The sequence below is a fragment of the Excalfactoria chinensis genome, chromosome Z, assembly GCF_039878825.1.
Source record: "Excalfactoria chinensis isolate bCotChi1 chromosome Z, bCotChi1.hap2, whole genome shotgun sequence".
NCBI lineage: Eukaryota > Metazoa > Chordata > Aves > Galliformes > Phasianidae > Excalfactoria > Excalfactoria chinensis.
In genome coordinates, this window is record NC_092857.1 from 35,939,843 (window position 1) to 35,967,321 (window position 27,479).

General features: G+C 49.3%; 1 protein-coding gene across 1 annotated transcript; it reads left to right on the forward strand.

The window, feature by feature from the left end:
- The first annotated feature begins 10,165 nt into the window (after window positions 1-10,165).
- Window positions 10,166-27,258, forward strand: LOC140264544 (rho GTPase-activating protein 32-like). Its single transcript, XM_072360398.1, has 13 exons — window positions 10,166-10,216; window positions 10,401-10,482; window positions 10,965-11,108; window positions 11,356-11,458; window positions 11,619-11,751; window positions 12,012-12,094; window positions 12,460-12,567; window positions 12,833-12,978; window positions 13,300-13,457; window positions 15,019-15,083; window positions 16,551-16,698; window positions 25,958-26,054; window positions 27,089-27,258. Exons 1-13 carry the CDS (start codon window positions 10,166-10,168, stop codon window positions 27,256-27,258), a joined length of 1,488 nt encoding a protein of 495 aa, XP_072216499.1.
- The last annotated feature ends 221 nt before the right edge of the window (window positions 27,259-27,479 follow it).

Consider the following 27,479-nt stretch of genomic DNA (forward strand, 5'->3'; position numbering starts at 1 on the left):
TTGATGCATTTAAAAACACTGCTTTAAATCGAAAAACAACTAATTTATTTCATGCATTTAATAAGTAAGCACACAAACAAATAAATAAATAAATGTTACTCTTCTCTGAATTTCTATCTCAGAGCAGAAATTGTCCAAGAAACTTCTGTTTTAAGAACTGCAAGATCGTGAAGATGCCGGTATTCCGTGACCCTGTGTAACTAACATCCTATGTAACATGACCAGATGTGAGGGTGGCAAATTGCAAGAAAGAAGCATCCTTTATTTCCCCCCCCACTCCCAGCATACTTACTGAGACACCATCTCCAAGACTTTGTAATCTTTTTCCACAGCTTCTCCACTGCTGACATCAAACTTATTCCTTTGGTCAGTATTCTGAGAAGAAACAGAATATTAAGACATTAACACCTTTGTACTTATCAAGTGCATCATTACCTAATAGACCAGGTAACTATCCATGACAAGATACAAAACAGGCTGCTCAGGACAGATGTAATCACTTATGTAGTAAGTATCACATGCCCAGAAAGGTGCTGTAAACCCTAGTTCAAAAAACCAATGTTGTGCTTGCTGCATGGCATGAGAGCATTAACATCTGCCATTTGTGCAACGAGCTGTCTCCCAGGCTGAGATCTCTACACCATGTTACTGATGGCTAAGTAAGTGCTAATTCCTGGTTACCCTCAGGAAACAAAAGCGAATGTTGCTGTTGCATCCAACAGTTTTGTAATTAACAGGTTATTTCCAGTTATCTCGCACCTTCAATACCTTTTCAGTTTCTTGCTTAGGCACACTTTAGCAAGTTACTTCATGTAAGCATCAAATATTGCTTAGTCTTAAGAGTGTGGAAACTCCATTTATCTGTATGTTGAAAAGATTAAGTAATCACACTGGGAGCATGCCATTGCTGCTTCTCCGAGCATCAGCTGGCAGACGGGGTGGGGGCAAAGCCACTGTTATCACTTTCCCCTCCCCACCAAATATCAAGCCTCAGTCTCAGCAAAGCAGCACAGTGCAGGCAATTCTCCAGCTGTGTGGCAGGGGTAGTGTCATAGGGTACTCAGCATTTGGTTCCACGGCTGTCTTCTGTAATCCTGCCAAGCGAGCACTGCTGGCTACATACCTCTCTCTGTGCTTCCCTGGCCCGTCACTGCTGCTTTGGATTTTATGCTGCTTTAGAACTCGTGTCTATAACATAACATGACATAAATCCCACCTTGTCCCATTTCCAGCATTCCTTCCTAGTTGTTTTCCGTAGTTCAGGAGCTCTAGGATCTTGTCTGGAATTCAGTAGAATCCAAGGTGAAAGTTAAGGCTTGAATAACTGCAGCTGAAAGAATTTCTGATGCTGTCAGTGTGACTTTTGATTTTCAGAGTTTGGATGTCTCTGGCACCCGAGCCATTTATTTATTTATTTTACTACTTCTTTAAATAGCCTTAGAAAAAGTAATTGCTTAATGCACGGCACAGAACACGTTTTTACATTACATTAAGAACTTACGCCTGGCCAAGTTGATTCACAGCATCTGTTTGAGATTCCCAGAATGTACGTACCTTGACTTTGCCATGGAGTGAACAGAATCACGTCAGTCACTGGAGAGGAACTTACATCTGCATCCGTAGATGTCATGTTCAAAACACACGCGATTCATGTGATAGCAAGGCTGTTATGAAAGCATAAACGGCTCCATAACATCAATGGATCATCTCTTCAGCTGGCTGTCTCCTGGAGCTGTAGCCATTAGGGGCATCTCCTGTACGGCTGAATAGTGAAAAAGTTGAAGGCGAGGAAGACGATGAGCCTTCATCCCACCCCCACCCCCACCACTCACTACGCAGGCGCAAGGGGGAGGGGCTGATGCTAATGGGGTCTCAGGAACGCCACGATCAGACCTGCTTGATCTCTGCTCTGTGGTGATGGAGTTGGATTCCTAAGGCACTCCTGCAGCAGGAGCTGTGCTGCCATTGTGGATGGGAGCAAACGATCTCTAGCATCCCGGTGCTGCTCTTGATCAGCCCGAGCTTCCTGTCTGTGGTTTGTGCTGCCGTTCAGTGCTGTTTTTCCTGCTGTTTGGATGCTGCTCCCTCACACCTCCGTCCTCCCCCCGCGGCCATTCCTGGCTCCCAGCTCCTGACCGGTGTCCGCCCCTCCCCCGGCCTCCCATTGGGCAGCGGCAGCTCCGCCGGCTCCGATTGGCTGAGCCGCAGTGCGCGGGAACCAGCGTTGCGTCCCGGCCGTTTGGAGGGGCGGCTCCACACAGAGTGCGGGTCCCGCAGCCCGGTCCGAGGCCGAACGGGACCGGCGCGGCAGCCGGGGCTGTGCGAGCTGCATCGGGACGGAAACCGGCACCACGGCAGCGAGTGCTGAGGAGAGCTCCGCCGGAGTGCGGGGAGAACGGCACTGGTGCGGGGAGAGGGCTGGGGGGGGCAGAAGGGGGGATGGGAGTGGGGGGGAGGGGGGCAGAGGGGGATATGGGATTGGGGGGGAGGGTCCAGAGGGGAATATAGGACGGGGGGGGGGGGGGTCATAGGGGGGATATGGAACTGGGGAGTGGGCAGAGGGGGATATGGTGCGGGGGGGCGGCAGAGGGGGATTTGGGACTGGGGGGAAGGGGGCAGAGGGGGATATGGGACTGGGGAGGGGGCAGAGGAGGGATATGGGGCTGTGGGTAGGGGGCTGAGACGGGATATGGGACGGGGTGGGGGAGAGGGGGGATATGGGGCTGTGGGGAGGGTCCAGAGGGGGATATGGGTCTGGCGTGGGGGGGGCAGAGGAGGATATGGGACTGGGAGGGGGGGGTAGAGCGGGGATATGAGGCTTTGGGCAGGGGGAAGAGGGGGATGTGGGACTGGGAGGGGGGGGTAGAGGGGGATGTGGGACTGGGAAGGGCCAGAGAGGGATATGGGACTGAAGGGTGGGGGGCAGAGGGGCAGAGGGGGATATGGGGTAGCGGGGGAGGGGCCAGAGGGGCATATTGCACTCGGAGGGGTGGCAGAGGGGGATATGGGACTGGGAAGGGCCAGAGGGGGATATGGGACTGAGGGGTGGGGGGGAGAGGGGCAGAGGGGGATATGGGGCTGTGGAGGAGCCATAGGGGAACATGGGGATGTGGAGGTGCCAGAGGGGGATATGGGGCTGGGGGAGAGGGGGGAGAGGGCGATATGGGATTGTGGGGGGCCAGAGGGGGATTTGGGACTGGGGGAATGCCACTGGGAAAGGATCTCTCTGTGTAGATTGCTTCTCTTGGAGTTTTCCCTGTGAGCCTGTGCAGGTGTGCATTTTGCATTTGTTTTCAATGGTCTCTTTCTAACTCCACCGCTCTAGTTTTGTTTTTTCTTCAGGGGCCGTAGAGGGATGTGGGGGGGCCACTGGGGGATGTAGGAAAGTAGGGGGCTGTGGGGGGACTCTAGGTAGTCATATAAGACTGTAGGGAGCTGTGCAGGGGCTGTAAAAACCTACAGGGAGCTGAGGGGGACTCTAGGGGGAATATGGGGCTGTGGTGGGCCATAGGAGGACTAGGGGCTCTAGGGGGCTATGAGGGTGTTTAGGGGTTGTGGGGAGCTATTGGAGGATATGGGCAGATTATGGGCCAGATCCTCCAATTTCCAAGCCAGATATGGGCTTGAAGGGGTGGTGTCTAGAGAGAGAGAGGGTTGTGGGGGCCTAAGGGTGATATGGGGCTCCTGGGGGCTGTTGGATGCTATGGGGAGGAATATGGAGTTCTAGCAGATGGTGGGGGTGTAGGTGTGGTCTATATATGTACATAGATGGGAATCTAAGTATGAAAAAAGATACATCCACGTGTGTTCTGGGCTGCACTGAAAAAGGGGTGGCCAGCAGGGAGAGGGAGGTGATTGTCCCCTCCTACTCAGCTGTTGTGAGGTCCTCTTTGCAGTACTGTGTCCAGGCCTGGGAAGGATGTGGAGCTGTTGGGGTTGGTCCAGAGGAGAGCCACTGTGAGGATCAGAGGGCTGGAGCAGCTCTCCTATGAGGAAAGGTTGAGGGATCTGGGCTTGTTTAGCCTAGAGAAGAGAAGGCTACGGGGAGACCTCATTGTGGCCTTTCAGTACTTGAAGGGAGCGCACAAACAGGAGGGGGAAGGGCAGTTTATGAGGGTGGATAGTGATAGGACAAGGGGGAATGGAAGTTGTGGATGCCCCATCACTGGAGGCATTCAAGGCCAGGCTGGATGTGGCTGTGGGCAGCCCGGTATGGTGGTTGGCATCCCAGCACCCAGCAGGGGTGTTGAAACTAGATGATCGCTGCGGTCCTTTGCAACCCAGGCCATTCTATGATTCTCTGATATGGGGGGGATATGTCTATAGGGTGGACAATAGGGGGATGTGCTCTGTGCAGCCCTGTGCACACACACACGCGTGTGCAATTCCATCCCGGCTTTATGCAATCCTGTGTGCACTCACATGTGTTTTGTATTGATTTCCCTCTGAATCCTCCGGTGGACTCGTAGTTAGGCTGGGAGTGAAGGGGAGCACTGGGTAGCTGTTTGTGTTCCCTGCTGTGTGCTGTGGGGTTGTGCTGGCAGCGGTGCGGTTGGTTTGCTTTTCCTTGGGAGGGTGGGAAGGAGCTGAGCAGGCCCGGTTCTTTTCTCCAAGGGTTCTGATCCTCCAGTGTCACTGCACCAGGGAGTGCACGATCTAAAGGACTTCTGGGTTGTGATAAACTCGTATCTCGGCAGCTTCTATGATTTCAGGTTGGGTGTTCTAGTGCAAGCAGTTTGGGGGCATGATTTATTGTCCCTGTAGCTAACACAGTGTGGGAAATTTTGCCCTGCTTTGGCTTGCCAGTGCTTTCCCCTGTCTCCACTTGTCTGGAGCCTCCTTGAAATGTATGCCTAATGTGGAACTATTTTCTTCTTTCCTAGCTTTTGTGGTATAAAGAAGCACAGAGAGGTGCTGGAACAGCTTGTTCTGGATGGCATCTCCAAGCAATTGGAGAAGAGCAAGACTTTCAGGAATAGTCAGCATGGATTTACCAAGAGCAAATTGTACTTGACCAACCTGTTAGCCTTCTCTGATGGCATCACCAGCTGGGCAGATGGCGGGAGAGCAGTGGATGTCGTCTACCTTGACTTGAGCAATGCTTTTGATGCAGTCTCCCACGACATCCTGGTAATGAAGCTGAGAAAGTGTGGGACAGATGAGTGGCCGGTGAGGTGGGCTGAGAGCAGGCTGACTGGCCAAGCTCAGAGGGTGGTGCAGAGTGTGGTTGGAGAGCTGTGAGTGGCGATGCTCTCTGGGGGTCGGTGCTGGGTCTGGTCTTGTTCAATGCCTTTGTCAGCGACCTTGATGAGGGGTAGTGTCCACCCTCGGTAAGTATGCCAATGAGTCAAAGCTGGGAGCAGTGGCTGGCACACCGGAAGGCTGTGCTGCCATTCAGCAAGATGTGGACAGGTTGGAGAGCTGGGCCAACAACAAAGCAGATGAGGTTTAGCAAGAGCAAGTGTAGAGTCTTCCAGCTGGGAAGGAATAACTGCAGGTATCGGTCGAGGCTGGGTTGTGACCTGCTGGAGAGGAGCTCTGCAGAGTAGGGCCTGGGTGTCCTGGTGGGTGACAGGTCGGCCATGAGCCAGCAGTGTGCCCTGGCGGCCAGAAAGGCCAGTGGGATCCTGGGGTGCATTGAAAGGAGCGTGGCCAGCAGGGGAATGATCTCTAGAGGTCCCTTCCAGCTCCAATTCTGTGGTTCTGTACTTGCATCATTGCTTCTTGCAGCAGTACAGTGTTTCAGAAGAGAGAAAAACGTGGTGGGCATAAACTGGATTTCTGCAATTAGTAAAGTTGTGCTGAGATCTTGGCAGACTGTTGCATCTGTGAATGTGTGCAAAGCCTGCCGACAGAGAGAAATAACTTTTCCCTGCAGGTTGAGCTTTTCTGACGTAGGTCATTGCTAGGTGAGCTTCTGCTTTAAAGCATCAAGCTGTATAAACAAGGCAAATTGAAAAGCAAGCTTGCCAGTTCTTTTTTTTACCAGTGATTTTTTCAGGAAGAAAAGCTTGGAGATGCTGTTTGCTAATGGAAGATGGAGAGAGGAAAAGCAGGAGAAAGGCATGGTGTGCATAGCCACCACATCCCATCTGCAGTGTTCTCCCCCTGTGCAAATGAGGAGCAGCTCAGCAAGCTTGGCCTGGGCCGTGGAAAGGGAGCTTGCAAACATCTGGGCCAACCCCAAACGAGTTAGTTCTGCAGGTTGGTTGTTTTCTGCTGTTTGTCTGCCATCCTGTTGCTCAGTGGTAGATTTGTTCATGGTCAGTGCCAACAGGAAACACAGCATTTCTGTTTTGGCTGTCCCAGCGCTTAGATCCCTTGCTGCTGGGATGGGGTGTATGAAGAATGATGCATGTGTTGATGTCCAGCCTGGCTCTGTGGATGAATCTGCATCCCTGGCAGGACTGAGGGTGGGAGCAGGCCAGGTTGGATCTGATGCACTTTGCTCTCGTTCGTAATGCTTGTTCTTGCGCAGGAGGGCAGGTGGTGAACCTCATGAGCCAATGCCTGCAGGTGGGGTTTGCGGAGAAAGAGGTCCTGCAGGTCTTGGGTGACACCCATGGAACCGTAGCGAGGCTGCATGGCTGTAAAACACTGGGAATCGACAGAGGCGTGAAGGTGAGCTGTGGGCTCCAGTACCACAGGAAGGGATGTGTGTGCTCTGGGTTTGGATGCTTCTGTGTGTTTTAAGTGACTGAGAAACCGATGCTCAGTTCGCTCGAGTGTATAGAACAAGTGTAACATCCTTTCTGATGGAGTATTGTGAAAGGAATCCTATGGGTTTGAACAGGAATTGATGTGACTTCTTTTGTATGAATAACAGACTCATTGTGCAGCTTGTGAATGAATTCATTCACGCCTGCTGATTGGTGCTGTTCTCTACAGGGAGCTGCAGTGGAAATGGACACTTGTGGTCCACTGTCTGGCCCCCTCCCGCGTGCTCAGATCAGCCAAGTTGTCAAGGCCTGGCTCTTGGTTGGTGAGTTGTGCCGAGGTCAGAGAGTTGGATTTTCTGGGCTTTGAGACACGTCTTCCAGTTGCACGTTGTATTATTTCTGATGTGCTGACCTGTTGAGCTCCAGCCCCAAATGAGGATTCAAGTCCTACCACAGCAGGAATGGTTGAGATTGGAATTGGAATGCAGAAGGCTGGAGCCAGCAGGAGCAGGGAATCCATCATCCCCCTGTACTCGGCACTGGTGAGTCCTCACCTTGAGTTCTGTATTCCGTTCTGGGCCCCTCACTGCAAGAAGGACACTGAAATCTTGAGATGTGTCCAGAGGAGACCAGTGAAGCTGTGAGGTGTCTACAGCACAATCTTATGGGGAGCTTCTTATGGAACTGGGATTATTGAGTCTGGATAAGAGGAGGCTCAGGGAAGACCTTATCATTCTCTGTGACTAACAGAAGAGAGGTTATGTGGGGGTGGGGGTTGTCCTGCTCTTCTCCCATGTAACTGGTGACAGGAGTGGAAGGAACAACCTCAGGTTGTATGAGGGGAAAATTCAGCCTGGATGTTAAGAAAACCATCTCCAAATGGGTGCTCAGACGCTGGAGGCATCTGCTGGTTGAGCACTTTGTTGGGTGAGCATCACACTGCTGGAAAGCACGCAGCTGTTGTCTCTGCGAACAGCCCCATCCGTGGGGACTGGTGGCTTTTTCATGTTACCCTTGTGTCTCAAGTCCCACATGCAGTTACTCGTGCTGTTTGAAAGCACCATCTTAGAGGCAGCCTTGATTTCTCCAGCTGCGAGCTTTGTGCCACGGGAGCTCTCCTGCTTCTCCCAGGGATGGGCGACCGAATGGAAGGCCCAGCAGAAGTCTGGGTAGGTGATGTCACTTGCTGTTCCTTTCCTCACCCGTGCCAGGAAAAGCAGGGAATGGGACTGGGGGACATCCCAGCGGTGGGTTCCTGCCTCAGCAGAACTGAATGGCTGTTCTGATCCACGTATTTTAACCTGAGTGGATCTGACACTAACAAGAGAGGCGAGGGGCCTGTGGGAAGAAACTGCATGTGCCACAATTTGTGGTGCAAGGTGATCTCAGAACTGCTGCTAACAGTGCCGAGAAGGCTTCCTTTTTGACGGGGAGAGGATTAACTAGGTTATTTTAATGAATCTCTTTCCTTTCTGTTCATCTTTCATACTACCTCTCATAAAACTGTCTGTGGATCCTCAAGTAGTACTTCTTGCTAAAGAGAATACGCGTGCTGCCTGCATTTTCATCTGCGCAAAGGATCTTCTAATCATCTCTGCCTGTGTTTCTTATTAACCCTGAGGTGGAACGGAGTAGAACACAGACCTGGGTGCATCTTCAATCAGGAGCAGGGACAAACAATGCTCATCTTAGGTGACTGGCTGACAACAAGAGCAGAGAGGTAAGTTTCACAGGGTCGCGTGCCCATTTAATTTTATTTTTCATTCATGATGCATAGAGGCGTTACCCAGACAAAGTGAGCATTTGTCAGCTGGACTTGCTAGAAATGACGTAGGCAGTGAAAATGGGTTTGAAGCATCCCAAAGAGCCCTGCAAAAGAATGCTGAGAGTTAACCTGGCACCCTCCTTTGGAAACCTGCGGTGTCTGCCAGCTCTTCAGCTGTGCCCAAACACCTCCCATTGCACTGCCACACCAGGATGTAATTCCAACCCCACCCTGAGTTCTGGAATGTTGTGGTGCCGTGTTGGAATCAGATGTGACCCCGTGGTCTTGCCTCTCCCCCTTGTGGGGGGTCATGGTGGACCAGACTGGTGGCTGCTGGTGATGTCATAAGCGGCTGGAATGAGGGGAGGAGCGGTGCGTTCTGTGTTCCTTTGTGGGAGAGTTGGAGTTCGGAGTGGTTGGTTTTCTTGTTGTTCTCGTGCGTTTAGTGCCTTTGTTTGAGTACCATCGTGCGCAGCATCCTGTAGGTAAGCTGAGCCAGCGTGGGATGGACGGGTGGGCAGTGAGGTGTTGAGAAGTGCTGGCTGTCGGAGCTCACAGCACCGTTTTGCTTACTCTTGAGCATCAGACGTCATTTTCCCCCGGTAGACACGTTCCAAAGGGGGTGTCCATAAAGGTGGCACCTGTCCCATGCTTCTTCCATCATCTTCTGTGCTCAATTGTGGAAGCATCGTCAAGTTGCTGGGCGGACAGGCACCATGTAGCCTGAGACTCAGCATGTCTTGCAGCAAGTGGATGGGACAGTTGTGCTGTGTGCGTTATGCCATGGCTGTCTTAGCCCTGCTCACTGACCTGCTCTTTCTCTCTCCTCTGCCCACCCTCCGCCCACTGCCTTGGTGCAGCTTTTGCTCTCAGAAGATCTGAGCAGAGTGACCAGGAACTGCTGCAGATAGCCTGAGGTGATCTTGTTGCCAGGTATGTGCCATGTTTGTCCTACCACATTGTTTTGCATGCCATGGGCTTCTTCACTGCCCTCCAGCTCAGCCCTCAGAAGGGTGCTGTCTGATGCCCTGCTGTCACACTGTCAGAGCGCTCTGGGCGAATGCATCTGCTGCTCTGTGCCAGAGTCCCCATCTGCTGGCAGAGGGATAGCAACTTGGTACAGTGCTGCCACACACGCCTATGTGGCAGGGTATGCAAGGGTAGTTCTGAAGAAGTCTCTCCATACTGTGCTGTGTGAATAGAGACAACAGAAGTGTGTTTCTGCTCTGTTCCAGCTTGTCACACCTGTTGTGATGGGCGTCACGTGCAGCAAGATCAGCAGTGAGCCTGAGTTGGCAGGCACGGAGGTAGAGTGTGAAGTTCTGGCTTGTCTTTGTTCCCTGTGTTGAGCCAGCAGAGGGAGCTGCAGATGTGCTCTCCTGCAGGAAAGAGTTTGTCCTCAGCTCCTGACCACAGCCTGTGCTCTGTTTTGCAGGCTGATAACATGTGGAAGCCGCAGCTGGTGCGTGCGGAGTCATCTCTTAACGTTCCAGCGATTGCGGCAGCCCATGTTATCAAGCGCTACGTCGCCCAGGGGCCGGATGAGCTCTCCCTGGAGGTAAGCAGTTCCAGGCGTTCCTTGCCTTGGGGGCTGCATTGGTGCAATGGCTGTCAAGCTTGAGGCTATTCTGCGGCGCAGAAGCAGGCAGTCGTTTGAGCTGTGCTTTCCTGCCAGCTGTGCTGAAGCTGGGATTGACGTTTCAATCTCTTGCAGGTAGGAGACTTGGTGAGCATTGTTTCTATGCCACCAAAGGAGCTGAGCCCCTGGTGGAGAGGCAAGCGTGGCTTTCAGGTAGGCACACGCTTCCGACTAGAGAGCCCAACTTCAGTAGAGTCAGGAATCTCAGCTTGGAGCTGCTCTGCCTGCACAGGATGGCTTCCGGACGCAAACGGTTGCCCTGTGTCGGTGACAGAGGACTTTCCCTTTGGCTCTGGGCTCGGGCTAATGCCCAGCTGTCTTTTTGTTCTTGTTACAGGTTGGGTCTTTCCCTGGTGAGTGCGTGGAACTCATCAGCGGAAAGGTTCCCGAGTCTGTCGTCGATTCATTGCCAAAGCCAGGTACACATGTCACATTTGACAATGTGGGGAAGTAAAATGGGGTCAGAGCGTGGCTCTCGGGGTGTTCGTTAATGCCCGCGTTGAGCAAGCTTAGCAAGAGGACTGCATTAAGGTCCATGGGAACACGCAGAGATCTGTCCCAATCCCACTGTGTTTATTATTGGGCTTGGGGAAGTCACGGAATCCTCCTGGAATGGCTTGGGATGGGAAGGGGCCGAAAAGGATCATCCTCAGGCTTCAAGGCCCCTGCCTCGGTCTGGGTGGCCAGCCTGCGCATTTAGCAGGAGTCGAGAGCAGGCTGTCCAGGGCCCCTTCCGACCTGGCCTTGGACACTTGCAGGGACGGGGAAAATCCGTTCTTGCGTGTCCTTGTTGGGAATGTTCTTCCCATTGTTCCGTGCTCGGTCGAAGTTGTTACGCTCGGCCTCGTCCAACCGAGCCAAGCCTGAAATGAACTGGTTTCTTTGTTTTGTTTCTTTGCAGTGCCGAGGAAACGGGGCAAGCTCAGCACCTTCCTTCGTTCCTTGGTGAAGGCCCGCCCCAAGAGATCGGAGCAGCCGGAGCCGGCGAAGGAAGGGGTGTTTGGGTGTGACCTGGGGGAGCACCTTCTCCGCTCTGGCCGTGATGGTAAGGAACAGCCCATTGCTGAGATCTTCCTCGGTTGGGCATCTGAACATGATAGGTCGTGGCATTTCTGGAAAGCCAAGAACACGTCTCCGTGCAGTTTCCTCACAGCTGTTTCTGCCAGCTTTCTCCTCTAAGGAGGAAGCAAGCGGTGGCCCGACTGGGCTTAGTGGCTGGGATGGGAGAAGAGCACGGCCTGAAGCAGGACTTGAGTAAGAAGCTGAGCTAACCGCTGGCTCTTGTTCTATAGTCCCCCAGGTCCTGCAGAGCTGCGCCGAGTTCATTGAGCAGCATGGCGTGGTGCAGGGGATCTACCGCCTGTCCGGCGTGGCGTCCAGGATCCAGCGCCTACGGTAAGAGTGCTGCGACTGACACAGCTGTCAGCAGGGGCACGTGCCATGCTGCGGGCGTTCAGAGGAACCCCTTCCTTTTCTTGACTGTATTCTGTGTGGCTTTGGACTTGCTTTCCTCTTTCTCAAAGCCCTCTGCCCAATCCTGTGTCCTTCTCTGCAGCCATGAATTCGAGTCGGAGCAGGTTCCCGAGCTCAGCGTCCGAGACATTCACAGCGTGAGCTCCCTGTGCAAGATGTACTTCAGGGAGCTCCCAAACCCTCTGCTGACCGAGCAGCTGTATGGCAAGTTCTCGGTAAGCTCAGGGCAATGTCTTGGAAATGACACGTACCTCTCCCCTGGGCGTCCTGGCTGATGGTTGCAGCAGTGCCCCAGCTCCGAGGTCTTATTTCTGTTAGCCCCATGAGGCATGTCTTTGCCACCTCCTGCCTCTGGCTGATGCCACTTCTGGTGGTGCCAGGAGGTGCTTACTTAAACCATTCACGACGCTTGCGAGAATTCCCTTCCCTTTGCTATTCCCGCCTGGTGTCTGAATCCCTTCCTGCCTTTTTCCAGGACGCTGTTTGTGCTGCCACAGAGGAGGAGCGGCTGCTCAGCATGCAGGACGCCATCCAGCAGCTGCCCGCTCCTCACTACAGGTCAGTGCTGCGCTCGGTCTGCTGAGCTCAGCCCTGCTGCCTTTCAGAGGGTGATGATGTGATTCCAGGTGTTGCCTCACGCTCGCAGCATCATGCCTGTGCACGCTTGAAGCGGCTGAAGGCTGCGTCGGGTCGATTGATTGGGTCAGTTCCTTGGCACGGGGGCACGGTTGGTGGAGCCGATGGCTGCGGCTGTGCTGTGCTGGGGCTTGGTGCTGCAGCGTGGTGGCACTTAGTGAAGTTTTATCTACTTCATATTCAGGGACGGTAGCAATGACAACAACCAGCATGAAGTGAGGTTTGTTTTGTGCACTGCAGCACGGCTTGCTTTTTGGTGCTGAACATCTGCCCCTCTTGTTTTCCAGGACGCTGGAGTACCTAATGAGACACTTGGCGTCTCTGGCCGGGAACAGCTCCGTCACCAACATGGGTGCTCAGAACTTGGCGATAGTGTGGGCTCCAAACCTCTTAAGGTAAACTTCTTTTTCTGTTTCAACACGATGCTTACTTCTGCTCTCCCCCAACCCCAGGGGCACAATTTCTAGACAACAGTTTCTAGTCACTTGTTTAGCTGGGACTGCAGTGTCCCTGATCATCCAGGAGAATTTCGTCAGTGGCATCGCTGATTGCCCACTGCGGAAGTCTCCAGGGACCAACTTGTCAGTTTTTGGCTACAGAAATTCAGACTGGGGGAAACGATCTTGGGGAAATGACTTGTAAGATCTGCCTTTTCTTCAGATCCCAGCAGAGCCAGTCTGCCTCCACCTACGGAGAAGCTGCCTGCATGGAGCTGCAGATGCAGTCAGATGTTGTGGAGTTCCTCATCAGCCACACAGACGTTCTCTTCCCCTCCACATCCACATCAGCCGTGGGAGAGGAAGCAGGTGAGCGTCTTCCTCCATTAGCTTGATGTTGATCTGACACCTTGATCCAAGCCAGGCCTTCTCCAAGACCTTTGAAAATGTTTTTGCTGTTGAGGAGACTGCAGGCTTCTGGGCTTAGATTAGAATATGGTGCCCCGTTCCTGGATCCTGAGAGTGTCCAAACCCCTAATTTACATGGAGAAAACCGTCACAGCTGTTCAGATGTTTTGAGCCCTTCTTCTTCCAGTGCCTCGGATTAGCAAGTCTGAGAGAAATGCAGAACTGGGATGGCTGTGTGGCTGCTTTCTGATCCTCCCTCTTACCTGTGGTTTCCTCTTGCAGGGCACAGTTCTTTGGACGGGCCCAAGTCTGTGTGGGTGTCTCCTCCATCTGCAAAGCTGCTCACGCTGCAGGAGGCACAGGCTGAGAGGAGAGGCCAGAGCAGCTCTCCTGCTGCGACACGGAGCAGCAACACTGAGGTGGAGGAAGGCCCCACAGCTGTAATGAGGAACTTCCACACGGTCATTGATTTTCCATCTGAAAGGTAAAGAGGACTTCCCTTTCCATCCCCTATCATCATTAGTTGGGTGGGTTTGCCAGGAACGGGCAACTGTCAGCAAGGGCTCAGAGCAGCTCTTCCCTCACCCTGCACCACGACTGACAGCATGCTCTGTTTTCTCTCTCCAGACCAAGCTGTCGCAGCAAGAGGACGGAGTCACCAGCTGGCAGTTGGCGTTCCTGTTTCTGCCTGGGCAAACCATCCCCTGTGGCCGAACGCCAACTGCAGAGCAGTGCCAGGGATCCCTCAGAAGAAGAAGTCGTGGTCCTGGCAGGTAAGGGTGCAAATGCAGCTTTCAAAACACTGCTTGTCAGCAGCACAGGTAGGATTCATGCTTTCAGTGGGCTTGTACCTCCTTCTGGCATTCGAGCCCGTGCCTGACATCTTTGGTTCACCCCTGTCTTTCCCAAATGAGTCTCTTGTCAACACAAGAGCTGGACCTGCACGAGAATCACTGTCAAGACAGTGACACTGTTGCTAGAAGCCTATTTGCTTCTGCCCACCACCACTACATAGCCAGATGTCAAGAACCTCTTTCATGATTCATCTTGTGAACGTTTGACACTAACCGCTGTGCATCTACTCCTTCCTAGGTGACCCGAGCCCTCGTCAGTCCCGAAGACGCAGGGCATGGGACGACAGTGCATCCTGTGCTTCCATCAACGCAGAGCTGCTAGGAAGCACAGGGTGCTGCATTTCAATCGATAGCCTTCCATATGGCACCATCAATGAAGAGAAGAATGTCATCCTTGTACAAGCCCTCGTTCATCCCATCCCTCCGGAAGCTGCTGACCTGAGCCTGCCAGAAACCACAGGCACCAGCCTGGATTGGGACCCAGTGCAGGGGTCCCAGGACAGCCCAGCCCAAGCACAGCCCGAGTGCCCCGACAGCAGCACCACCATGCAGGCTCAGGTCAGCATCAGTGAGGAGAAGCTGAGCATCTTGGAGGGGGACATAGAATCAGACCGCCAGTCCCAGCCTCCAAGCAACAGCACGAGCTGTGAGCCGCTCTCATGATGATAAGGGAGGATGAATCCCACCTTTCCTTCAGACCTCACACCCCCTCCTTTCTCCTATTGAATAAAGGCCCGCTCGTGCTCAATCAACGCCTTGACTGCATTCCGAGTCTTCATTCGCAGAGACTGGGATGAGTGCAAGAAACAGCAAGGCAGCTCAGCTTGCACCGCTCTGGCTGTGGGGTGCGTGCAGGGACACTGTAACCATACAGGGAAAGGCTTCCACTGCTTCCTAAAGCTGTAGTGCAGCCCTGCTACTGCTCTGTGGCACAAAGCCCTGAGGGGTGTTACTTATTGTTAGCCCAAGGGAAGTCAGCTTCATGCACTGCGTTTTGTTGTTGCCGGGTGAGAGGGGGATGCACCTTGGTGAGAAGATGAGCAGTGCTGGATCTGCCTCTAAGAAGATGTCCTAAGGAGGAGGTGAACACTGCTGGCACTTCCTCATTGCACGTGCTTGGAGGATCTTCAGTTCATGCACATTTCAGGATGTCTGTCAACAGCAACGAGGAAATTCTCAAGTCCTGGGAATTGCATTGAACAGTTGGAACGGGTAAGTGTCATTTGTACAGAAACAGCACGCCTAACAGTCTGTGTCACCACTCCAGAGTTAATCTGAGAATAGATTGACAGCTCTTGTCAGTTCTCTGAGTCAGGTTTCATTGGTATAAACTTGAACTTTTGAAACCAGTTGGAAATTGATGGTGCCGATGACCTCTTCCTCTAATTAAAGCATTACACACAGTGTATGCTAGGTGCTCTGCTTTACCTGTAGTGTTACATTAGAGAAGAATTCACCCTCAACTTTAAGCATCTGTATTTTGAACTGTGGGTGGTTTTGCAAAGGTAAAACTCGGGCGGCATCTTCTTACTGGTGAAAGAGCTGCAATAAAAGTCATGGACAAAGTTACTTTAGGGGTAAGCCAAAACGCATTTCAATATGATCGTATCTTCTGTTGGAGTTGCGGAGTTCTCAAGAACACGGGGGCAGGGGGATGGTACATAGGAATGCAGCCTACTGGTCCCATTGCCTTTTAAAAGAGGCTGTAGAACTGGAAAGAGCTGAACAGAGCACCACAAACCTTGTTCCTTGTTGTTCAGAGGGCAATATTCTCTGGCTGTAAAGTGGAGGAAGTTCAACATCATGACAGCAACTTTCACAAAATGCCAATGAAAATGCTGAATGTTTTTCTGTTCAGTTTTCACAGATCTGCGTTCCAGAATTTCTATGGAGTGATGTCAGTCTTTGCTGAGTTGATGTTGAATTGTGCACTGTGCCATGTGTGCTTTTTATGTTCCACAGCAGTCAGATGTGGTACCTGGTATGGCACAGTAGTTAGCGATTCCATAGCTTGCTTTTATGGTCTCTTAAGGACGACTTGTCTCATGCTAAAACAGAAACTGATGCCACGAAGAACTGAAGTCATCCACATGTTTGCCCACTGTATCATGTAAGAGAGACACCAAAGAAATATTTATAGCCTTAGAGGTAAGAAATAGTTTCTGCCACACTTGGGTTTACTGTTTTGATCTTTAGCAGTAGACAATAATATAAAAATAAAGCTGAGATGATTCTGACAGATCTCAGTGGAGACCAGGTTCAAGATTCACTGGTTTGAAAATTAAGTAGGAAATGTGGCATGTTCTCTCTTTGTAGAAGCCATTAATCAGCACTCACGGTAAGAGAACTGGTTTTAATTCCTAACCTATTTCGGTGTTTTGAAGTAGCATCTGCGAGGTCTGTGGGACACCAGAGCCCCCGAATGTTGTCACCTTCTGAGTGATCTGTGCCACCCACAGCACGAATGCAATGCTTCAGTGACACAGTTTGAGGCCAGGGTCAGATTTCTTAGCTGGTGTGGTCTGCCACAGTGACGACCCAGGGCGTAACTGGAGCACTTGTGCATACTGCTCTGATTGAGCACGGGGAATGGGAGAGAGTCCTGTCGGTGCTGCTCCGTGCTTTCTGTGCTGCCGTTGTTACTGATCTTTCTCTGATACTTTCTACATGCATTTTCAGATCACCTTATCTTACAGGGCAGCTCTCTGATTCCACTGTTTCTAAGGACCGCCTTTCGGAAGAGGAAGCTCGAGTCTGTTTTCGACAGATTGTTTCAGCAATTGCTTCTGTTCGCAGTCAGGGTTATGCCCACAGAGACCTCAAACCAGTAAGCCTGAACTGTAGTCAGTCTTTCATAAATAACCATTAACGTGTTTTTATGTTTCTGCCGGGGGAGAGAGAAAGTTACCCTGCTGTTGTGGTTTAACCTGGCAGGTGGCTCAGCATCACACAGTCCTCCACTCCATTCCAGTGGACTGCAGGAGAGAACTGAAGGGGGGAAAAGTAACACAAAGTGAGATGGAATTATTTACTGAGATAGAGAACAGGGAAATAGTTATGATGAATGCAAAAGCAATTGCTCGCCACCTACCAATCCGTGTCCAGTTAGCCTCCTGGTAGTGGAAGAGATTCACATGAAGTTCTACCCCCTTCAAAACTCTTTCCACAAGCTGTCGTATGGTATGGAACATCCCTTTGGCTGGTTTCAGTCAGCTGTCCTAATTCTGTTCCTTCTCACTTCCTTGGGCACTCAGCTGAGATTGACTTTGGCTCTGCACAACGCTGCCTGGCAGCAACTTCAAGCATCACCGCGCTGTCTACATTGCTTTTCTAGAACGAAAGCATTCGTACTATCAGACACTGAAGAAAATTCAGTCCCAGCTGAAACTCAGACATCCTTCATCATCTTGTGCTTAGAATTCTTTCACTGCAGGAAACGTTAGATACTTATTGCTATTTGGTACTACGTTCTGGAGCTGAGCTGGATTTTGTATCTTCCTCTGGAAGAGGAGTACAACATTATGCTCCTCATGGGACACAGATCTGATATGAGTGTTGGTTTCCCATTTTTGTTACGCTCTTTGCTGCAGTTTGTATCTAGAGAACAGCCCTTGTGGTGTCAGTCTGTTGTGTAAACTGCTCTAGTTTCGTGCCTCAAGGAAGAGTGATCCTTTAAACAAATGGTGGCCATACAGAGGGCGTGGGGTGAGATGCATTCCTCTGGCCCCATCCAGTGGATTTTCTGTCACTGAAGACTTGAAGCACAGGTTAGGTACTGGAAGGCTTGAATCTTTCCTCACAAGTAGGTTAGAGCTTTGCATTTTTTAAGCTGCCGGTATCTCTCAGTAAAGCAAATCATTACAGCACGAGCATTTTCCTAGGCATCTTATGAAATCCCTCTATCTAAAGAACCTTTCCCCTCTGAAAAAGGAAGCCCTGTCTATCCCTCTTAGAAGAAACTGGCTTCCAGCTGAGAGGCTGATGGATTTATAGGCTTGGACGGTAACTTGGTGTGGAGGGGACTTGTAGAGATCTGTGCCTGAACCTGCTGCTCTGGGAATCGTCAGACCAAGTTTCTCAAGAGCTTTTCCCACTCTCATCATCGCCTTCTCCCAGGGATGAGGCTGCATGTTCTCTCTGGGGAATACGTTCAGTGCTTGAAAAGCTTTTTCCTTCTATCTAGTCTGCTGTTCTGGTGTATGGCTGTTTCCTGTCACTATCCCATCGTGACCTGCTGGCCACAGCCTCAGTCAATCTTCATACGCGCCCCCTCTGCCCCCCGTAGGCATTGAGAAGCTGCCACGAGGTTCCTCTGAACAAACATCTTTCTCCCCAGCTTCTCTTCACTGAGTGGGAGCTTCAGCCCCCTGCACAGGCTGCAGGTCACCCACAGAATCTGTTTCAGGTTGTTATCCTTCCTGGCCAAAACTAGATACAGTGTTGTAGATGCGGTCCAATGAGTGTTGAAGCAGGAATGACTTGTCCTGGTCTGGTTGTGCTGCTTTTTAATGCAGCTGATGACACTGTTGTACTTCTTTTCTGTCAGAGCGCACTGCTGGCTTGCATTCAGCCTGTGCTCTATCACCACTTGTCCTCCTAGTCCCCAGGTCCTTTCCAACAAATACAAGCTGGTATTTCCCACCTGGGCTATTGGAAGATGGGTACTTGCTAGCAGTCAGTGAAGATCTCTGAGACGGCGAGAGCGAGCGAGCTTTTAGTAGACTGGGAACCACTGTCCACAGCAAGAAATAACAGAAGAGAAAATGTCTTTCCTTGGGCACTTGGGTGAAAATCATTCCTGACTGCTTTCCCATCCACCGGGAAAATCTGCTGACTGATAATTAGGAGCTGATAGACTTTGGACTCTGTGCAAAGCCAAAGGGAAGAGCATCTGTTAAATAAAACATAACGTGCCCCCAGGTAATGCATGTTTGACCACCATATGCAACAGGGACTTGTCCGAGCAAACACCCTAAAATCATGCTGTTTCTGTGGCTGGCATGTACTTGCATCTTGTTTGGAATGGCCTGAACTGTGTGAGAGTGGTTAACAGATTGCTCAGAAGCACAGTTAGATCATTTTCTCTACCTAGACTCCCTATTTTCGTAGTCTAAGCTGTAGATAACCTTGTAGGTACATCACCTGTCTTATGCAAGGGTCTGTATTCGGAGTATGGGGTTGGTGCGCCTCAGGAACCTTCTAAGGAACTGTAGGTAGGCTGAGATTGTGGATAGAATAAAATGACTTTTGCAGGTGACATACGGATCCTATGATTGCATATGCTTGAACTGAATTGTTTCTTGATCTTCAAACTGATTTCCAGAAGCCTTTATTAACATGGAAGATGGGTGCTGGTAAGAACGAATGGGAAGGCTGCCTTACTGATTCAAAGAGAATTACGTACCCTCAAATAATTTTTCCTGGCCAAAGTTGGAGCCTCCCACAGGTAATCAAGGCCGACAGGCTGTTGTTGCACAACCAACAGGCACGATCCAGATGATCAGCTGAGGAAAATAATGCAACATGCCAAGGGCACTGGATAAGTGAGCAGCTTGAGATCTGCACATTTACGTGATACTCACGGTCTTAGACAATACTTGCTTAGTGAGGTCACATTGAATGAAAGCAAAATGTAAGATGAATGAAAACATACACAGGAGAAGAAGCCTCTGAGGCTTCTGAAGTGTTATTCCCCGAAGACGTCAACTCTGTTAAAGCCAATGTTTCTCTCTATTCTTTGTGTTATTCCAGGGAGGCCTTGATTACCGCCTGAGCACATGCTGTGGAAGCCCGGCTTCTTCAGCACCAGAGCTAATCCAGGGCAAAGTGGATACTGGCTCAGAGGTATGTAGACCGGTGTTTTGTTTTACCCTCTTTCCCTCCCCTCTGCACGGAGCATTGAAACGCAGTGGAGCTCAGGTAGGCTCTCTTGGTTTCCCTTCTGAATTCTGCTAGGCTGCATTGCTTGGTAGCTCTCAGAAGCTGTCAGTGGCCGCAGACTAGAAAAGTGCAATTGGTCTCAGTTCACACAGCTGGCTGGTTTGTCTCTGGCTGATCCCGAACTGTCTCAAGCGACTGCTTTGGGGCTCTACAAAACAGCAGCTTCAGAGATTTGCACTGAGAGGCGTGTGAACCTTGTTGTGCCTATACATCAGTAGAACAGCAGCAGAGCCTTACAGGTGATTGTGCTGACAGCTCTCTTAGCCAGTAACACACAACTGTGCTAAATCCCTTGTGATGGCTTTGATTTCATTTTTGCCAGTGAAATCCTGGTCAAAGGAACTGCAGCAGTGTGATGAGCTAAGATGAAGATACTGGTTTTAGTAGCGCTCTAAGTTGAGTGGAAGAGCAATTGAATGAGGGTTATGTGCTTTCTCTGGGACTGTAAGGTTTTTTTTGCTGAGGGAAAGAGCCAGCTTTTCATGGGCCATGTGTGGGCTTTGGCAAGGACAGACAATGCAATCTGTCAGTAAGCCATTTTGGGTGCTTCAGGTTTGTAAGCTTGTCTTTTTGTTTTTCAGGCGGATATTTGGAGCATGGGTGTCCTGCTGTATGCTCTGCTGTGGGGGTTTTTCCTTTGGATGATGACAATACGATGGCACTCTACAGGAGGATAACATTGGGTATCAGTGGTGCTAGAATACACTGAGAAGGGAAATAGCTGAGCTTGACAAGAGGCCTTGCTGTTCGGATGGCAGAACATGCTGAGCTGTGGGTAGAAAGGCCTGTCTGTGCACTGAAACTTGGTCCATTTGTGAGCAGGACTTTGCCCATCTCTGCAGGGCAGCAGAAAACTCTTTGTGTTCATCATTATGCCAAGAAGCAGAATGCGGCACATGGCAGATGATCCAACTGCTTCAGGTGTTTGTTTCCTTAGAGTTGTGAATAGTTTTGGACTGAGAGTTTGCAAGCAGAATGGAGCTCTTAGAGCTGTCAGAGATCATTTCTGCACTGTTCAGTTCTACCTGCCTAACATACACAGGATCTCAGAGCTGCATTGCTTGAATTGGTGGAACTTGTGTAAGTGAACGGGGATGAGCAAGTTTTAGAACTTAATCAGACTGCAGTAAAAAAGGGGATAATCTCACGGGTATTAAGATACAGGCTTGCTATTTCTGCACCGAATTGGCTTTTATTTTACGTGGCTGTGATCTGAAGGTTGCTTGAAACGCAGGCACCTAAGCACTGTTGTGTCACTGAATTTCACACATTATAGACCCTGAAATGTCCTGGAATCTAAAACTCTGACTTGTTTTAAGCCTGCTGCTTGAATCTAATCAGGGTCATCGTGTCTGTGTGCAGTGTTTCTTTCCCTGTGATGCTCCACATCATTTCATTTTGGGAATACTGAAGGAAATCGACTATGTGCCATAACTGTGGTCAGAACAAAGTATGTCTGGTGTGATCTCATGCATTTTGTAGCTCTTGTGAGCAGTTTGCCTTCCAGCATTGCCCTCAGCCAAACACATACTGATTTCACCATTGTATTTATTCAAGTGATTCTTAAGGCTGATTTCTCATAGGTCTGTTCCTACGTTTGGAAAGTAAAGAGACGTCAGTATCACCCAAATAGTTGTTCAAGGTTCATTCTAAATCCTCTTTTATTTTAGTTGTTTTATTTTCATTAAACTGTTCTATTGCAGGGAGGAAGATACGCTGTTCCCAAATGGCTTTCACCTCGCAGTACCCTGCTAGTTCACCAGCTGCTACAGGAAAAAGAGCCGCTTCTATTCAGATGGATCTACAAGATGCTGTTGCAGGAGCTCAAAACACTGGTGGAGTACCTGGAAATTATTCAGTGTTTAAACAAGTTAAATTGTTCCATGCCATGAAGAAAAGGTGAGCGTTGCCTTGTGCTGAAAATTCTCAAATAAAAACATGGTATGAGTTACAGGTAATAGAAATAATTACTATTTCAGTAATTAAACAGTCTTCAAGCAGCTTGCGCTTGGATGTTCTTAATTGTGCCGTAGAACTAAAACCGATCTGTAAACCAAAGATGTCTCATAAAGAAAGCTGAACATACTCAGTATGCATTTGAGCTATATCTAGGCAGTCTCATAAATACAAAATGCTCGTGGAACGTTTGCTGTAACCACAGGTTCTGTAACTGCTCTTCCCAGCTCAGGTGTTTGACCTTCCTTTTGGTGAAGTGATGAAATACTGCTGGTCTCTATTTGTGCTTCTAGGCACCTCGAAGCTCTTAGGAATAGAAGAATTGTCTCCGGTTCTTTTCAATGCTGTAAGTAACAGCTCGAGTGTTTCTGCCCACTAGGTAGACCCAAAGAAGCGGATTGCAGTTAAACAACTGTTAAGTCACCCTTGTCTCGTGCAAGGTCCTTCTGATGCTGTTCACTGGTTCAGTGAGTGCACGCGTGGGGAGATTGTTGCTGCAGATACTGGGAAGTTGCTGTGTATTTGCAGGCAATGGCTGCCGTTGGTCACTGGGTGGCGCTGTGTCTCTGCAGAACTTCTGCTCTAGTAAAACGTCTCATCTGCTGACAGGTTTTGTACTTGAATTCAGAGCTCAGAACCTGTTGCCACAGAGGGACTAGTTGCTGAAGTTGGATGGCTCTTTCTGTTTGCTCCTTGTAATAGGTAGCCATAACACTAACTGTTTAAAAAAGCATCTGAAATCATGGCTAATTACTGACTGCTGCATAGCAGAACACTATCACGGTGAGATTGGGCTGTGAGATGACTTGAAAGCTGCTTCCTCAGTATAGGTCTTCTTCTTGCAGCTGGGACGCCTCGATGAAGACTGTGCAACAGAGCTTTCTGTGCTTCACAACAGGAGAAGAGAGAGTCTATCAGCATTAACATCAGAGGTAATAAACGTTCACAGTTATTCTTTTTTTCTCCTTTCATTGTGTTTTCTCAGCCTTTCTATGTTATTTATATGTTCTGTTCTACCATGCTAAAATCCTTATGGATCTCTGGAAGTCCAGGCAGACTCAAAACAGAAACTTATGGACAAACAACAGATGTCACATGCTGGCTTAACTCACATTAGTGAAATGTTTCACTAAGAGGTGGAAAATATCAACACGTGGCTCAGACAACCAAGCAAGTTCGGGGAATTACAGTTCACAAATGCTTAAAGAAACAAATTCATTCCAGTAACTTTTGGAAATAAATGAGGAAAGCTGAACTGAGTGCTTCTGGAGATGCTGTACAAATGTTAACAATGGCATTCCAAGCTGTAGAAGAGATGTAAAACATGATGGGTACTCTGGCTTTAACCTGAATCTGAAAAGTGTCTCTTGGAACTGTCTGTCTATTAAAGAGAAAGTGGTAGAATTTGAAGGATTGTTAAGCTTTCCGTATAACTTTAGTAAGAATAGATATAAAATGTAAGTTATATCTAGGAGAGATCATTTGTGGAGTCACTGTTACTTCTTTTTAGTTACAGGGAATAAAGAGAACAATCTACCTACAAGGGGAAAAAGTGCTTCTGTTCAAGTCTGTGATATTTTCAGTCTTAATTCAGAGGACTTCTAATGCCTTGTAAGTATTTCAAGCTTCTAATACTACACTGAGTCTGTCAAGCATTGTACCCACGGTTCTCATAGCAGTCAAAATATCCAATCCAAATCCACCTTCTTCCAGTTTAAAGCCATTTCCCCTCATTCTGTTGCTACCTGCCCCATCCCTCTCAGCCTGTCCACATAGTAGAGGTGCTTTCAGCCCTCTCTGATCACCTTCATGGCCCTCCTCTAGACCTGCTTGAGCAACTCCAAGTCCTCCTTGTGTTGAGGGCTCCAGAACTGCATGCAGTACTCCAGATGGGATTTCAATGAGTGTGGAGGGGCAGCACCACCTCCCTTGACCTGCTGGTCATGCTTCTACGCTTTAAGGCTTATGCTGTAAAGTCCTATATGCTTTAAGGTTTAGATTAGCTCTAAATGTTTGGGTACCTTACTTGTTCTGTTTGGCTTAGCAAGGAAGGTCTTCTTCTGAAGCATCCTCAGTCTTCGTCTGGGCAGCATCCTTAGAAATTACATGGACGTTACGTGAGTGGGTGCTCCAAGGGGGGAAGAACTCACCTTTCTGATCTGTTTCCTTTTAGGACACAGTCCTGGAGAGGATTTGCTTTACTTGTTTCCTGGAGACCTGGATTCTCAGATGGCTTTGACTGCAGCAATTTCTGATGTTCAAACTCTGTTTCTCAGGTTTTGTTAACTTACTGCTATGCACTTTGTTTGCCTTTCACAAATGGAACTTTGCAAAATAAAGCACGGGTACTCAAATGAAGTGCTGCTGTGCCTCCTGTGCTGGAAGACTAATGACCTGTGTAACTTCTTTGCAAAGTATAAGTGCAGCGTGCATTGCAAGATGTATTAACTGCAGCGTGAGAAAAATCAGTCCTGTCTAATTCTCATTTAGGAGATAGGAAAGCCTAATCTAACAGTAAAAGAAACCCCAGAACCTGGAGACTTAATATCCAACAGGTGAACAGGTAGGATTAGGGTCACCCTAGGAAGTAGCAAGTGCTGCAGTTTGGTTTGCTTAGCTCTGAACCACAGAGAGGCACCACAGTGTGAAGGGCAAACGGAATGAAAACACATGCACAGGCGCTCCGCATTCAAAGCGTTTTTGTCAGTGCTCAGTCAGGACAGAGAGCTCTCTCCTTGCATCAGGATAGTCTCTTTATTGAGTTCAGCATACATCTTGTATACCATTTTACTTACAAACAAGACATTCCTGTTCTTCTGTTTCTCTAATCAGTTAACTAGTCCCAGCTTCTCCCAGACAAAGTGATAATGGATGAAAGGTTCCTTGAGAATAACAGAATTAACAATGAATATCAATGGAACCTTCTGTCTGCTCTTAGGAGCAAACAGACACTGCTTGCTCATGTCTCACATCCCAGTCTCCCAGGGTTTCACAATGGTAAGGTTCATCGAAGAGTCTGATAAGCTCTCTGGTGACTCAATCACACATACATCTTCCCCCACATCTCCACCTTCTTTATTAATAAAAAAGGCTTGGTTCATAGCATTCTGTATCATTTTTTGTATACACTGTAACAAGCATGGGACACAAACTAAAACACAGAAAAAAGCAATAAGACAAACTAACCCTAATTTTAGCAGATTTTGTATCCACCCTGCAAAACCTCCAAAAAGACCTCCAAATAGATCCCAACTATCATCTACTTGTAACTTTTTAACTCCACTCTGTAAATCTTGAATACTCTTGTGTATTGATTCTGAATGGTCTGATAAATTCATACAGCACATACCATCAAAGTCTAGACGCCCATGACCCTGAGCTAAAAGCAAGAAATCTATGGCAGCACGATTTTGCAGTGTAGCATGTCTTACTGAATCTACATCTAATAATAATCCACTTAAAGCCAGAGAAGTAGCATGTTTGTTTAGCCAGTAGCTGAGGCAACACCTGGGGCTAACAAGGATGCTGCTGTTATTCCCCCACTGTTCCAAAATTCTACATTGTCTTTGCAGTCTGATTGAAAAGCATGTGGGGTTCACTTAAGGCGTTTTCGGTGGTGAGTAAGCATAGAGATATTAGGTGTTAATAGAGTTAGCCTTCCCAAACTGCATGGACCTCCTTTGATGTGAGAGGGGATAGCAGGCCATGCCCTGTCCCCACAAATGAGAACAATCCCTGCTGGCAAGCTAAGTGGACGGTTACTGGATCTTGAGATGTCAGCTGAAGTATAATTACACCAAGCAGAGTGGTTCCTATAAACAACTATACTAGAAGTAACATACTGAATTAACGATTGATTTTTTCCACTATAACTAAAATACAAACAAAAGTCTGATCCCAGTAATTCCAGTTCTTGTGGTTCAAGGTTGCTCTGCTGCAGATAGGGTGCCCATCCGTCACATCTGTCAACTACTTCATTTGTGTTCGATGTTACCCAAAAAGCAGCTTTCGGTCTGGGCCAGTTGTCCAGGGGCTGTCCCACCAAACAGGTTGAGAATGGGTTCTCCGGTGACGCAGTTGACAAACACAGTGTGTCCTGTCCCGTCCTGTTGGCGAGGGTGACCCATACATTTTGTTTCAGTTGAGCTGGAGTCCAAACTGCTGATGACGGTGCAGTGATCATGTTACAGATGATGAGACAGATGGCCGGACCCATCGTGCTGGTGCCCATCTCGGACCTGTTCCTGTTGAGACACAAGCATAACCTCGACCCCAAGTTACCAACGAGTAGGGTCGTTCCCATTGATTATTGCTCAGGTTTTTTTACCATCACCTGTGCTTTTTCCTTCACAGGAGTTGAAGTATTGTTACCAAAATGCCTGTAAATTGGGGGGCCTTCTGCTGCCCAGCGATTTAAAAAGTTGAGGACATAGCATGCTTTAGCTATTTTTTCCTGAGGGGTCATACCCATACTCCCCCTTTTTTGTTTTTGAAGCATGGCCTTTAAGGTGCCATGGGCCCGTTCAATAACAGCTTGTCCTGTAGGAGAGTGGGGTATGCCTGTCAGGTGCTGAATACCCCACTGCTGAAAAAAGGAGTGGGTAATGTGGGCCACATATCCTGGCCCATTGTCTGTTTTAATTGTTTTAGGGACTCCCAGGGCTGCAAAAGCTAATAAAAAGTGTTTACACACATCTTTTGCTTTTTCTCCTGTATGCACAGATGCAAAAATACAGGTAGAGAAGGTATCAGTGGAGGCATGAACACAGCGAAGCTTTCCAAATTCTGGTAAATGTGTAACATCTGTTTGCCAAAGTTCTAAGGAGTTCAATCCTCGGGGATTAACACCTATGCAGGGGGTTGGGTGTGTAGCCTGACAGTCTGGGCAAGACTGTGAACAGGGAAGCAGAAAACAGATGCTCTGCTGGAATTCAGAATAAAGGGGGGCTAGAAGGGGGATAGTTAAAGGTAGTTTTCAGAAAATGATTTAGTTAGGTAGAATAACAAGGAATGGAGACAGTGGGTCTGGGAGAGCAGATAAGGAGTGAGAACTCCCTGAGACATCTGGCGAGGAGGGGATTAGGGGTTGTAAATATCAAAAGAGGAGTTGCATCTCCCTGACAAGATGGGCGATAACAAGAGGGGGTCTACATGATAAAGAATATGTATCAGAATTACGGGACATCATTGACTATGCATGAGGTGTACCTATATCTGTATCACGGTTTTACCAGTTGCTGTGCAAGTTTGGAGGAGCTATCCCCCTTGCACCCAGCGCTGAAATAAACATACCTGCTTTATAACCCATCTCTGGATTATAGAGTTTGATTCCGCAAATCATTTTGGCACCCCAGATGGGACCCTCTCTGTTCGGCTGCTGGACCGGCTGAGAGAGGGGACACCTTTGGCGCGCCCCGAGATTTCTCGGAAGGACTCCCTTCCCTCATCCGATCACTGCGGGAGCAGACAAGGACCGTCTATCGGCGGATAAGGTATGTTTAATGGGTACAGGGGAATCCGTAAGTCGTGAGGAGACGTCCTACGCAGGAGTTGTGAGCTGTCATGCTCTCCCCTTTGGTAAAGGGCCCGGGTTGTTGGTTGTGTAATCACGATCAGAGGCCGTGTAGATCGTGGGTTCGAGTCCCACTGAAGCGGTCTCTGAGCCGTTTCAATTGTGGGTTTAAGTCCCACTGAAGCGGTCTGAGCTGTTCT